At 37.8% G+C, this 15,539-nt stretch overlaps 1 protein-coding gene across 1 annotated transcript in view; it reads left to right on the top strand.

The window, feature by feature from the left end:
• LOC139755349 (uncharacterized) overlaps positions 1-15,539 on the top strand; it is an 89,667-nt gene that overhangs the window by 2,968 nt on the left and 71,160 nt on the right. The window contains 3 exon segments of the mRNA XM_071673518.1: positions 1,612-3,241; positions 3,273-3,659; positions 3,855-3,889. Coding sequence (XP_071529619.1) covers positions 1,612-3,241; positions 3,273-3,659; positions 3,855-3,889 — 2,052 coding nt within the window.

Raw genomic sequence — 15,539 nt, 5'->3', positions numbered from 1 at the left:
CTTCACATGCCTTGATTCAATCCACTGACAGCACGTCAACCCCTGTATACCACATCGCTCCAATTCACTCTATTCCTTGCCCTCCTTTCACCCTCCTGCATGTTCAGGCCCCGATCACACAAAATCTTTTTCACTCCATCTTTCCACCTCCAATTTGGTCTCCCTCTTCTCCTCGTTCCCTCCACCTCCGACACATATATCCTCTTGGTCAATCTTTCCTCACTCATTCTCTCCATGTGCCCAAACCATTTCAAAACACCCTCTTCTGCTCTCTCAACCACGCTCTTTTTATTTCCACACATCTCTCTTACCCTTACGTTACTTACTCGATCAAACCACCTCACACCACACATTGTCCTCAAACATCTCATTTCCAGCACATCCATCCTCCTGCGCACAACTCTATCCATAGCCCACGCCTCGCAACCATACAACATTGTTGGAACCACTATTCCTTCAAACATACCCATTTTTGCTTTCCGAGATATACATTTAAATACATGAAGAGTGAATATTTCCTACATATTCTCTGCCATGTTGTAGAAGGCAACAAATGGGGGCATGAGTTGGGGCTTGAAGCCCTCCCCTCCTTGTATGTGTAATTTCTAAAAGTTAAAGGATCCAGGATGGATATGTGTATTTGAATCAGAGTCCTAATGGTGTTTTATCAAATGCAAGACTTTAGCCTTAAATGCAAAAGAAAAGAAAATATGGATGTAATGTAAATGAGGTGCCTTTGATATGTCCTTTGAGTTTGGTTAAGTTTGTAAGGAATGACATTGTAGAGACAGGAGTAATTGTGAATGTAGTCCGATTGTGAGGGCTGACCAGGTTATGCTGAAATTGTTAGAACTTCCATTTCAAGATGATGAACAACAAAAGAACGATTAGGATGAGTGTGTCAGAAGTGTGGGGAACAAGGGGGAGGAGTAGATTGAAGGATGGATAAAGGTTTAGAAGGGTAAGGGTTGTGTATTAGATAGAAAAATTAAGAACAGTATGAGGGTGGTGGGGGATGATTGAATGTGGTTCCAGTTAGCTAAACTAGATTATGTGAATGAAGTGTTCAAAGTAAGGCATAGTCTGGATACTGGCTGTGGATGATGGTGTCTTGGGTTGATGCATTTTACAAAATAATTACATGAGGCTATGTTGCATTTCCTACTGTTGTGTTGCTAAACCAGGAAAGAAAACTAAGTAGATAGAAGGGGAGGCTTGTTCTGGGTGAAAGTTCTTTCCTGTTATTTGAATTTGATGGGACACTGGTTCAAATAGCAAGTACATTCACAAGTCTAACCAAAGAAATAGATTATGTATTCATGAAGCACTCTTTGTTGAAATACATTAAATACCCCATGAAATGAATTGCTGTTGATAATTTATGCCATTTCTTTCTTTGTACCAAGGAATATCTTTATCAGTTAATGAATTATAGGTTTTTCAAAAGGAGATAACTGCCAAATTGAATAAGGTTATCTGTATGATATTGCTTTGAGAGAGAAAATTACTAAATGGTATGTTGTAAAATTTGAATTCTGTTCCCATGACTTTAACTGTATATTCTTTTTGATATGTTGTACCATGCATTGATATATATTTACCTATTTGCAGGTCATTACCGATTATGGGGTGGAAGTAGCAGCAGTAGTGGTGTGCAGTCAGATATAAGAAGCCCATTGCTGAGTCCTGCTCAGTCATTTGGATCCGTCACCGATAAAGAAGTAGAACTTCTCTTGCGAAAGTCGTATGCTCCCCCTAAACCAACCAAACATATACGCAGATCTCCAAAAAAGTGCCCCCCAGTAAGCAAACCAACCGAAGTTTCTTCAACAAAATTGCTATCTCCCATGTTGAAGACTGATCCTAAATGTGAAAGTTTCTTTGAGTTGCTTAATAATCTAGATTTAGAATCACCTGCTCATCCAGTCAAAAAGGAATCTCCATCTGCATCTTCTTTAGATGATATTGTGACAGCAGAACTTGAGTCATGGATGAAAGGTTTTGAATCCCCAGAGTCAGCACGCAGTGATGAAGTGACGAACAGTTTACACTCAAATAGTACAGGTGTGAATTCTACCTGTGCTGAACCTGATGTATTAAAACTTTCTGGAGAGACTTTGTCAGATTTACGTTTACCGGAAGAACAAAGATGTGTCATTCCCAGTCAAAGGTCAGCTTTTTCTCAGGTTTCTCCAAAAAGAGAAAAAAAGGTGTTACATTCTTATACTTGTCAGGATACTGGCATTACCAGTGATATCATAAGTAAACCTGCATCAGCATTCGAAGAAAATGAAGATATCCAGAAAATCCTGGCGGAAGGTGTGCAGGGAAATTGTTCTAACCGAGACTCACTGATATGTACATCAGGAAATTGTAGTGACTCTGTTAAAGATGATCTTTCCCTATTGTGTGATTCTCAGTTCTTGTCACCAGCTGCTTCAGCTTCAAGTGATGACAGTGGTTATAATGAGGATGATGCTAACAAAGTAGCAATTGTTTCTTTGCCGCAGTTACAGGAAAATCGAAAGTTATCCTCATATTCTAACTCTTCTTTTGGGTCATCAGGAGATATAGATGTAAATGAAGTAGCAAAATGCAAATCTGTAGTAAATTCATCTCAAGTCAAATTGAAAAACTTGACATCAGCAGATTTGGAAGTATCTGCCCCTCAAGATATACATTTTAACATTCACCCAGCAATGATAACATTAGAAAAATGTGGAACAGTAAATGATCCACCTGATGTTGCATCTGGGTCTTTAGTGTCTAATGAGGGTGGTGGCTCATTACCAGTTAATCAGTCAAGTAGCAGTGATGAACATGCTTTGATTGTAGGTAATGAGAGAGAAGTAGAAGCTAGTAATGTGTTAAGTCTTGAAAATAAAATTGTTGAAAATACTCCTAGTTTTTCAAGATCATGTTTTATAGGTCAAGAAGATAATGGCTCATGTTCAGTGCCAAGAAATGAGAGTATATTAAGGATTGATGATGGTGCTACTTCTGTTATAAACTCCTCCCAAACTCCAGTGATTCATGAGCATTGTGAGGACATATTAAGTGTGGCTTCTAGTCATTCTGGGTCTACATTACCCTCGGACATAATTGAAGATGATGAGAGCAAAACATTGTGTTCTGATCAGTCTTCTGATGGTTTGTCTCATTGTTCGGGTGCAAGTATTAACCAGTGCAAGGGAAATAATAGAGGTCGAGGCCGAGGGCCGAGGGCGAGGTCGAGGAAAACGTAGGGGAAGAGGTAGATCGCATATAATTAGTGGATGTGCAGCTGGAAATTTTAGATCGTCTGACTCAAACCTAGAAGTTAGTAATGATACTCAGCCCAAATCTAGGGGAAGGGGTCGGGGCCATGGAAGGGGTGCCAATAGAGGGAAGGGCCAGGGACGAGTAAATGTTTTACCTTGGCCTTCAGAATTACAACCCAATAAGAGACCAAGAGTTGCTGCTGAAATATTACGCCGCCAAACAAGACAGAGAACTGGCTCCATTGAAGTCCAAGCCCCTACAGCCCCAAGGGAACGTTTATCCAAATGGACCACTTCAGTAGATAGTGATGATGGAAGTATGAGAAGAGGTCTTTCATCTCTGTTACAGAGCCCTAGTTGGCAGATTAGCGAGCAAAAAAACATTCAACATAACCAAAAGTGAGTTGTGGATGCGATATTTTGCATGTTGTTTTGGTGTATTCATGGTTGTTATTAAGCAGAATGAATATATTTGCAATATCAGCTTTTGAGGAAAAGAATGAATTTGCAATTTAAGGGTTTGTAATCAGTTCTTTATATACAAATTTTACTGGTATTACTTTGTTGCTTAATGATCTTTTTCTTATCTTCCAGCTTCACCAACCTGAGCTTCCGTAGCCTTCTGAGTGGTGAGTAGAAGCTTAAAGTTAATTTGGTAGCATATGTGTTAATTCACTTGTGTATGTGGAAGGATATATCTCATTTTTGATTTTCATGTTAATTGGCTACAAGTTTTTATGCTTTGGTATGAAAGTTTATGATCCAAACTTTAAAGTGTGATGTTTTCAGATTTATAATTTGTTATCCAATTTACTTGTTTGTGTGTATGAAAAGCAAGTTTATTTTCATGTTGCCCCATTTCTTAACCATGCTTATTTTTTGTGCACAGACACGATTTCTCGATTCTACCTCTGATTATGTTATCAGCATTTGATTTCTTTTCAGATGTCCACTGTTTTCTTATATGACAAATATTTTGTCTTCCTTCTTAGCTTTTATCCATTTCTAGGTGTGATTCTTGTTCTTACAATACTTAATCACTTGGAAAAAGGTTGTTTTTGCACTGTCAGAGTCATTGGAAATGGTGATTATTGTCACCACATAACCCCTTGACCTCCTCTCCTCCAAAGTGGGAGTATCCACATTGCTCTATCTCTCTCCTCTCTCTCCTCTCTCTCTCTCTCTCTCTCTCTCTCTCTCTCTCTCTCTCTCTCTCTCTCTCTCTCATGCTATTGTGCTAACTTGGGAAGAGAAATGTGTGGTACATTCCCATGTTTGTCAAGGAAAACTTTCAAATGTATCTCTCTCTAACATGAAAGCTGTCCTGTCATTGGCCAGTAGATAATTTGAATCCTTTATGCTTGGATTAGTGCTTCTCTTTGGTGACTGTTTGTGGATCCTTATCATGGGTAAATTTCAATAGTTATGTTTCTCCCATGAAATGGAATTATGTAATATTTACTTAGACTAGACCCTGTGAACCTTTTTATTTGACCAACATGATGCAGTGGTTAGTGTTCCTGACCATGACACATTCATGGGCCACCCAGGGTCGAGTGCATACCTTCGAATCCCGGATGCAGCAATTAGTCCACAGTCAACCCGCAGGGGTTGGTTGATGAAATGGGTACCAGGCTTAGGCTAGAGTAAAGCCACAAGAGTTTATGGAACAAATAAGAAACATAGTATCATATGTTAACCCCAGAAGCCTTGTTGTAAATGTGGAAACAAATAGGAAATAGCACTGTAGCTGGAACTGTTGACATGGAAAGCTGTTGGGTTGGCAGCTGCTTTTAAAAGTTATTCGGCTGTGTGGGAAGTTCTCCCTCATTCACTTGAAACAGAACCAACCAGAAGAAATAACACTTTCATCTTAATCATTATGGATAACATGGATCGAGTGTGGGACACCCTTTACTTTGATTACAACCTGACAAGTAAAATCAGGTATGGGTGCTAAATCACCTGAGAAAAACACACGTAACTATTGAGGTGTATTGAGGAAATTCCTTTATTTGTAAGCATATAGAATAGTAGGATGTTATCCTTGAGATGCCTGTGACACATTGGGAAAGCCTGCTGAGTACCAAAGTGTAGGAGTGTTAAAGACAACTACTTTTGTGCTCCAAATGTACAATGGGTCAAGCACACATCCACATCCTAGTTGTGGCAGTAGGTCCACAGTCAACCTAGCTATTCACGCAAATATGCATACCTACACAGCTTTCCATGGTTTACCCCAGACGCTTCACATGCCCTGATTCAATCCACTGACAGCACGTCAACCCCGGTATACCACATCAATCCAATTCACTCTATTCCTTGCCCTCCTTTCACCCTCCTGCATGTTCAGGCCCCGATCACACAAAATCTTTTTCACTCCATCTTTCCACCTCCAATTCGGTCTCCCACTTCTCGTTCCCTCCACTTCTGACACATATATCCTCTTGGTCAATCTTTCCTCAGTCATTTTTTCCATGTGACCAAACCATTTCAAAACACCCTCTTCTGCTGTGTCAACCACACTCTTTTTATTACCACACATCTCTCTTACCCTATTATTACTTACTCGATCAAACCACCTCACACCACACATTGTCCTCAAACATCTCATTTCCAGCACATCCATCCTCCTGCGCACAACTCTATCCATAGACCACGCCTCGCAACCATACAACATTGTTGGAACCACTATTCCTTCAAACATACCCATTTTTGCTTTCTGAGATACTGTTCTCGACTTCCACACATTCTTCAAGGCTCCCAGAATTTTCGCCCCCTCCCCCACCCTATGATCCACTTCCGCTTCCATGGTTCCATCCGCTGCCAGATCCACTCCCAGATATCTAAAACACTTTACTTCCTCCAGTTTTTCTCCATTCAAACTTACCTCCCAATTGACTTGTCCCTCAACCCTACTGTACCTAATAACCTTGCTCTTATTCACATTTACTCTTAACTTTCTTCTTTCACACACTTTTCCAAACTCAGTCACCAGCTTCTGCAGTTTCTCACTCGAATCAGCCACCAGCACTGTATCATTAGCAGACAACAACTTACTCACTTCCCAAGCCCTCTCATCCACAACAGACTGCATACTTGCCCCCTTCTCCAAAACTCTTGCATGCACCTCCCTAACAACCCTATCCATAAACAAATTAAACAACCATGGAGACATCACGCACCCCTGCCACAAACCGGCATTCACTGGGAACCAATCACTTTCCTCTCTTCCTACTGATAAGTGAATAATCCATATATATATAAATATATATTCAGGTTGTGTGGAGGAGGGTGGATGTGCTGGAAATGAGATGTTTGAGGACAATATGTGGTGTGAGGTGGTTTGATCGAGTAAGTAATAATAGGGTAAGAGAGATGTGTGGTAATAAAAAGAGTGTGGTTGAGAGAGCAGAAGAGGGTGTTTTGAAATGGTTTGGTCACATGGAGAGAATGAGTGAGGAAAGATTGACCAAGAGGATATATGTGTCGGAGGTGGAGGGAACGAGGAGAAGTGGGAGACCAAATTGGAGGTGGAAAGATGGAGTGAAAAAGATTTTGTGTGATCGGGGCCTGATCATGCAGGAGGGTGAAAGGAGGGCAAGGAATAGAGTGAATTGGATCGATGTGGTATACCGGGGTTGACGTGCTGTCAGTGGATTGAATTAGGGCATGTGAAGCGTCTGGGGTAAACCATGGAAAGCTGTGTAGGTATGTATATTTGCGTGTGTGGACGTGTATGTATATACATGTGTATGGGGGGGGTTGGGCCATTTCTTTCGTCTGTTTCCTTGCGCTACCTCGCAAACGCGGGAGACAGCGACAAAGCAAAAAAAAAAAAAAAATGTATACATTGAGATGTATAGGTATGTATATTTGCATGTGTGGACGTGTATGTATATACATGTGTATGTGGGTGGGTTGGGCCATTTTTTCGTCTGTTTCCTTGCGCTACCTCTCTAATGCGAGAGACAGCGACAAAGCAAAATGAATGAAAAGATATTTAGGTACTTGCTTTATGTACATATATACGAACATTTATAGTGAAACCTTGTTAGAGCTCACTCTATGAGTGTTGGAAATTGGTTTTATCGTATACCTGAAACCTGTTTGAACTTTTATCTGGTATATCAGAACTAGTCAGATGTATCTAATAACTGTCCAAAGCAACCAATGGTTCCATTTACCAACAGCTTTAGTGATGAGCACAATAGTTTTTTGCTTAAAGACTAATGTACTTCTGTACTCTTATGATGTATCACTGTACATACAGTATTGATATAATGTAAAATTTATATTTTATTTCAGTACAAACATGAGAGTAGATATAAGATATCAAAAAAATTTTTCTGGAAACATCTCTGTGTTATGAATGGACTTGTGTAATGTTATTTTTTCAGCGGAATCTACTCTTCATAGCTAATAAAGATACGGTAAACCCCCATTTAGATGGACTTTAGTGTATCATAATTCAACTTCTAATGGACTTTTCAGAAAGTATCAGACTTTGTTTGGGGTCTAACAAACATTTTTGTACAAGTCTGTTACCTTACAAATTTAGTTTGGTAAATTAAAGACCTATCGGGCTGAGTTTGAGATGTGATGGGATATTCTGTTAGTCCCTTACTTCGTTGTGGTATGCGAGGTGTCAGAATGTACAGCAGCATGTTGCATATCACTTGGTGCATTTTTTCCTTATTTTATTAACATTTAATTCTCTCTGAACACATACACATAGTTTTGAATTGATGCACTGTAGTTGAATGGTGCATTTTTATCTTTGCCTTTACACCTTCAGAGGTGATTTAAGTAAGATTTAAAGATGAAGCAAGACACATCTTTGTCAGTGAATGCCAGTACGAGATAAGTGCCAACTTGGTTGTACTCCTAAACAAATATGGTGTCTTTGTCCTCACATAATTGTTGTGTTTTTAGGGGCTCAAAGGCCACCAGTTTTGCTTGTGCTGAGATCTAGGACATACCACAGAATTTATGAAATGCTGAATATGATTATCATGAGCATGGGGAGAGCATGGACATTTCTGACCAAAAAGTAATTCAGGTGACTCTGGGGGTTATTTTTTTCTGATTGACAGTAGTGTTTGCTACTCCCTAAACACCTGTGGCCATCAGGGAATAAGGTAGGTTTCCATTACTTTTGTTAATATTTCTTTCATTACTGCTCCTTCCAAAAATATGAGATGTAATGTATTTATGGATTCTGACAGACTACCCTTTCCCTCAATTAGTTTGTTAGAATGGGGTTTACTTATTGATTTATTCCCCCAAAAGTAAATATTTCATTCTAATGAATTACTAATACAGGTTTATTACTGTTTACAGTAAAGTATCACATAAGATTCATTCGTTCTTGCCTCTCTGTAGCTACTGTTAGGTCAATGTTGTTTTGTTGCCCAAGCTATCAGTATATCTTAACCTGTGTCCTGTGATTTGCCAAACTTTTATTCTGGAAAAATTCTTTTTTAATAGTAGATTTATTGTCATATTATGCTTTCATACTTACTTAATTGTTTCACATTATGGCTTCTAAAGACAAAGTTTCATCAACTCCTAGTAGGAAAAAGCAGAATTTGTCTGTGAAAGTGAAGATGAAACTCCTTGAAGAACAAGTCTAAGGAATGCCTGTGAAGTTGATAATCGAAAGAATATAAGTATAGTGCATGAGCAGTACAATCCATTATAATTTGTGTGTAGATAAGTAGATATTTAGGTGAACTGAATATATGTTAGTGTAAGGGCTGTACATACCACTGTATTGTGTGATTGAATTCTGCTTTAGTACAGTACTGTACCTCCAGCCCGACCACCATGGCTGCCTCCACCATCACTATGTATCTGATAGTACAGAATGTGTATATACAGGGCAATTAATTGAATGATTCCATATATAGATATATACCTTTGAAGATGTATGTGCAGTGCTGATTTGTATTAGAAAGAGTATTTTTCTGTTTGTACACACATCTTGCACATTGGCACTTCTGAAATATACATATAATTCTAATTGTTCCTATCATGGTATGTATATTTTTCCTGTAAACATGTATATTTACTACTTATACCTAATAGCTTAGTATCAGAATTTTATGAAAAGTCGTATACAGAATTTTATGCGTTCCCATCACCAACTGGAGCATTTGTGATCAGAAGTGCCAGATTGGTAATTTTATTGCAGAATTTTCAAGGTTGACATTATCTGGTTTAACATAGTCTGGTTTGTTGTAACTGTTCTTTGTCATCATATTTCTGTGCAGGTTACTGCTAATCAGAGAATGGGGTAACTTGAAAGAATATGGTACCTTAAGGAGGATTACCACCTACCAGGAAAGTTTTTTTTTTTTTTTTTGGGTAGGGGACATGTCTGGTCCCAAGCTTCATACAACTAACAGTCTTGTTAGCTGTGAAGGTGATCACCTTATGAAGACTAGAACTTGGTGTTGTTAAGGTTTTAATTGACACAGCATGTGATGCTAGTAGATTCAGTCCTTTTTGAAAGGAATACAGTTGAATCTGGTGTTAGCAAACACGTCAGTTGTAACCTTGATACTTTGTATGGAATAGTCTCTCATTTTGCATTTTATTAGTAGTGTTAAGTTTATGACTAATAATTTTTGGTACAAATGAACTCACCACCTAAGGCAAAGAATTTGATCAACACTTTCCTTGCATTTATTTTCTTTAATACTGTTATCCCATGCCAGCTAAAAACCTGTCCCCTTTTAAGGCACATGATTTTTAAGCTTTCATAATTTTAATTTACTCTTGAAGCAGGTCTGTGATCTCATGTGCCATCTTTTTTTCTCCTGCCCATCCGGTACTCATTGTTATTGTTGTCTAATATTATCCTGTTGCAGTTATTTATGGTAATCGTAGCCTCATTATGGCAGTTTATATGACTTTGATCATGTGTTTATTTACTACGTAGGAACATTTTAAGGACTTTTAAAAATACTAATCTTTCTCCTTATGATACTGTTATATCATTGCAATACATGATACTGGTTCATTTAGTTCTCTTTCATTTTCTATTCTTTCAATTTTTTTGTAACAGCATTTATCACTTCGTAATTAAAAGCTCCTTTTCTCATTTCTTTTGAAATTAGGTTGTGCATTTTGTAGCTGTAATATTTTTTGAGAAGTATAATAGCAGATTTGTAATCTAGACTGTCATGGTTCCCCCTTTTTTGTCATTATCAGCCCGAGGAAAATTGGGCATGTATGTATATACATGTGTATGTGGTTGGGTTGGGCCATTCTTTCTTCTGTTTCCTTGCGCTACCTCACAAACGCGGAAGACAACGAGAAAGTGTAATAAATAAATAGATAAATTTTTTTATTAGATAATTAAATGTCTGTGATGCTTTTATGAGGTAGCATAATGAGCATGCAAACATTGGGCTCACTTGCACAAAACCATAGACTACCATCCATAGTGAAGCCCCACTGACTACTTTGTTGTTTATCTTCTTATTCCCTGCCTATTGATAGCATATCACCCCTGCATGTGACGTTCCCCAAATTTGTTCTGTCCTATGCACACCTTTCTTGAATGCTCAGGTAATGATACATCAGAGTCTCCTTCACTTCATCCTTTCATCTCTTTGGTTTCCCCTACCCCTTTCTCCCTCAGCCTCTGAAGTATAGATCCTCTCTGTCATTTTCTCTGTTCATCATCATTCTATGTTTGAATCATAGCAGCACACCCTGCATGTTTGTATTGAAACCAGAGACCAATGCCAAGCTGCACACATTACATCTACACACTCTTCTCAGAATCTTACTTTTGTCATCATAAGTATCAAAATACATGTAAGAAGAAATCCAGCATACTTATGATCCCAAGTATCCAGCAATGAGGTGTGTAAAGAACCACTATGGTTCCATCTGTCCTTGATGTCAAAAAGAGAGAAGGCTCAAGTAGTAACACTACTCCCTTTACTAGCAGGAAATGAAGAAATAGAAAACCAGTGGTAGTTGGGTGATGAACCATATGACGGATATAAGTTTGGAGATTCAAGGTCCACAAGGCATGCAACATGTGTATTAGTGTTGGAAAAAGTACAGACTCCTCTGCTACAGAATTTTGGTTCTAGGTTGTTGGACTTGCAAAAAGAATTGATGGAAACATCACCAAACAGTTTGGTCTACTAAAAAGTAAGATATTACGAAATCATACTCATTTGAAGAATATATTGTTAAAAAAAAAGTGAATATCGGCAAAATTAATGGAAAAAGAAGTAAGATTTATTAAAAGCCCATGAGTAAGAGAAGGTAGTGTGGTAGAGAGCAATGTGACTAAGAGAGGTAACCAGGGGTGCTAATACAGTCATCATATGAAGAGAATGGGTGGAGAGACTGAAAAAGAGTAACTATACATTGAGGGCAGAAGGAATAATAGTGAGGGGAAGACCAAGAGTATGGAAAGGTGGAATGAAAGAGACTTTGAAGATCTTGGCCTGAACATTCACAAGGAAGGGTGTGCACATGATAGAATGACCTGGAAAATGTCATTTGGAGGGCAATATGCCACCAATGGCATGAACCAAGGCACTGAAATCACAGCTTCCTTTCCACATCCAGGCCCCACAGACCTTTCTGTGGTTTACCCCAGATGCTTCACATGCCGTGGTTCAATCCATTAACAGAGTTTATGTCTTGCATAATAGTCATATTAACATTTGTGAGATTGTGATATGAGGTAGCTTGTCCATAAACAATTGTCTTTCAAAACTGTTGCCAGCACTAGTTGTAATTCTGTTAGTTTTCAGTAGTTAAACATAATTGATTCCTATTGTGTATGATAAATTATATTTGAATGCCTTGGTACTTTTAGATCGCAAGGAATAACTTAAGAGAATTAAGTGTTGAGTGCACAAAGTGTCTAGACAATGTTTATTCATATGCTGCCATAGTGAAAGTGTGAATTAGTAGAATATGCTTTCATTAGAATAAGGCTTCTTGTTTGCTTTTTTGTTATTTTATTGATAGTATATAGCACATATTAGGTTTTAATGTTCATTATGAAATGTTTTTGAAGTTATGTGTTAATGTATTTGACTGTAATTTAGATTTTGATTTACAGATATAGTGTTTTAGTATTTACATAAATGAAGCTATATCCATCCCTTGCAGTACAGAGTAGAATCTATTTTTGAAATGGTGGATGCGTAGGGAAATCCCATTTAGTGAAACCTGTTTTTCTGTAGATTCCCAGTACTGTATGTAATGGAAGATATGTTCATCTGGAAAGATGGTCAGCTCTGAAACATTATAAAACACACACAAGACTGCAGAAATATATATATAATGTAAGTCTAATAGTTAAGATATTTTATTGTATACAGTTGATTTTCCCACCTTAATAAGGTATCATTGGGAACAAGTGAACACCAGCCTTATTTGCACACATACATTCTTTGGATCTCATATTCAATCTACTGACAACAGAACATACTATCAGTAGCCAAGCCCCACAAACCTTCCACAGACTTGATTGCTACATATTCCCTGGTTTATCCCATTGATAGGATGACGCTCCTTGTATACCATGGTGAGAGGTCATTCTTTCCTATGCTGATCTCTCACCCTCAGGAGTGTTTGGGGTCTAAAAATACGGATGACAGACATTTCAGCACTTAATGTTAGAAATAAGACACAAATTTAGCACCAGAGATTGTGGCTGTTGTGGCATTAATTTTAGGTTTTACAGTAAGAAGTGTTGGAATTAATATTAGGAAGAGGGAGCGGTGTTGAATTTGTGTTCCCCATTCTCTGAGTCATTTTTTCTGCAGCAGGCATAGATATATTAACTTGGAGCATTATTTTGTCTTGATTTTGTGGAAGAGGAAGAATTTTTTTTCAAGAAATATATCCATAGATAGTGGTTTTGAAAGCCATCTTTTCTCTTTATGCAACTCTTTCTCACTGGACTATACTGTACATTACTTTAGAAGCTTTAAGGCAAACCCATGGTATGGATCATGATCATTACAAATTGGCGAATCTGCCTTAAAGTGTGAGAAACTCAGATCATTTTTTTGTAGTCAACTTACATAGAATTATTAGGGCATCTTCACTCTCTCCTGCAGCTCCCTTTCGGTCCAGTTTGTCATAAGAATCTCTTCCTTGAGATTGCAAGTATCTCCTCTTTTTTTTTTTTTCATGGGCCAGTGTTTCACAGGATTTGGACTAGTTTATGGTTTGGCAAAACCACAGAAATTGTGAACATGTGTAGGCTATTTTCCTTTACGAGTTCTTCATGGTTGATGCTCGGAGTTCCTCCCATTATGTAGGAATTCATCTTTAACATAACTTATGAATTAGGAAATCAATTTGAGTTACTGAACTCTGAATCTGAAACTTATAAGTATTCGATCCAAGACAGAACAACATTCCGCATGGCCTATTGCATGTCCTTGTGTGAATTTTATGCTGCTTCATTCTTCTTTGTTTTCGTCCAGACTACACCCACTGTTTTTCTGTGGTGGCTGTCAGTACATTGTGTAAATGATCATTGTGACTGTATCACAAATTTTTAATGATGGTAACAATTGGTCAAGATGTATTGAAACAAGGCATTAAGAAAACGATGGTGCAAAAAGAAACCGTATCAGTAACTTTAGGAGCAAATTTCAAAGTATCATAGCTTTTTGAAGCAGATGAACAGTATAACCAGGTTTTGAAAGTGTTTGTACTTGCTATATCTGTGCTGGGAACATCATGTTATAGACTGTAATAAGCTATACTAAAAGCTGGATCTCAATGATAAGAAAATGACTCTCCATAAAGAGATGGAAGGACAGCAAAGTTTCATGATGAAAGACCAAAATCAGTTTAACATGCTGATAATCAGGATGATCAGAATCTGCATAACTTGCTGATAAAAGCTATGATTATTTGGAAGACAAAAAGTTAGAAAGAAATTTTTAAAAATGAATGTGGGGAAGATTCTAAACTGAACTTTTTTATGCTAGTAATGGGTGGTTTGAAAGATTTAAAAGAAATCATGGTGTGCTTGATATTGAAATGATTGATTAAGCTGCTAGTTCTGACACTAGGGCCTAATAATTATCCTGAAGATTTTAGAAAACATCAAAGAAAGTAGTTATTTACTGCAACAAGTGACAACTAATGGAAGCATACAATAGGAAAAAATTATTTCTACTGAAGAGAAGTAGCCATACTGTTTTGAAGCTGCAAAAGACAGGGTAAGACTTCTGGGAGAAATGCCTAGGGCAATTTTGATTTGAAAACCTGAAGAGGCCCAACATTCCATTGGCAATGGGGGTGTTGAATCTGCCTGTGATTTGGCATTCAAACTGGGGGGTTGGTTAACTGAAATTTTTTTTTTTTAGAAACAAATTACTTCTTTCTTTTCCCTGCTGTGGAATAGCACTGCTTTGAAGATAACACTGCTAACAAGGTGCTGCTAATTTTAGATAATGCCCCAGGACACCCAGTACATTTGAGTGAAGTATGATAATGTAAAGGTTGAATGCCTCCCTATAAATGTTGTAGTGTTAATCCGGCTCATGGATTAAGGTGTGATAGCCACCTTTAAGGCATAAGAAATTGAATGTCTGCAGCTTTAAACTGGCATAGACATATTGATGGACTAGGCTGAAAGATGGCAAATTTTATTGTATTAATAGTGAATGAAAAGTGTATTGGTAGTGAAAACAGGAATGCAAGCTATAGTATCAACTCTTAATCTTCAAAAGGTGAGTGAGGAAAAAGATCTCAGTGTAATTATCTCTGGTAACCTAAACCTAAAACAAATGGGCAGTGACAAAGTTGTGGCTTGTTGTGTCTTGAAATTTCTGTATAGATTATCTTTGTAGGTACATGTCTTTGTAGGTACACAGGCACAAAAGATGATACTTCACTATTAAATCATTGTAGATCAATGTAAAACTATCTGTATGTGTGCAGAGAAAACATTTTATGCTAGTTAGAGAAATGAGCAACTGGCTGGGAAATGTTTTTCTGATGTCCAGCATACTGGATGAAGGCTGGGAACTAATGGATTAGTTCAGTAGCTCCCACATTCACTCCAATGGATCCTTAACTTACCAAATTAGATTTTTGATACAATGGACTTTTTCAGAAATTTCCTGTAGATCCCAAACTTAGACTGATGGGGTCTGAAGAGTCTGTTGAAAGCTAAATTCCAAAGCATTGCAGTTACAGTGGGATATATATGAGAGATGTTTTATGCAACTATTCATAACTCTATTTACATAGATTAGTCATATACTT

Source organism: Panulirus ornatus, chromosome 19 (genome assembly GCF_036320965.1).
Source record: "Panulirus ornatus isolate Po-2019 chromosome 19, ASM3632096v1, whole genome shotgun sequence".
In the NCBI taxonomy this organism is placed as follows: Eukaryota; Metazoa; Arthropoda; class Malacostraca; order Decapoda; family Palinuridae; genus Panulirus; species Panulirus ornatus.
The sequence above is the reverse complement of the archived record's forward strand: the minus strand, read 5'-3'. Positions and strand labels throughout refer to the sequence as shown.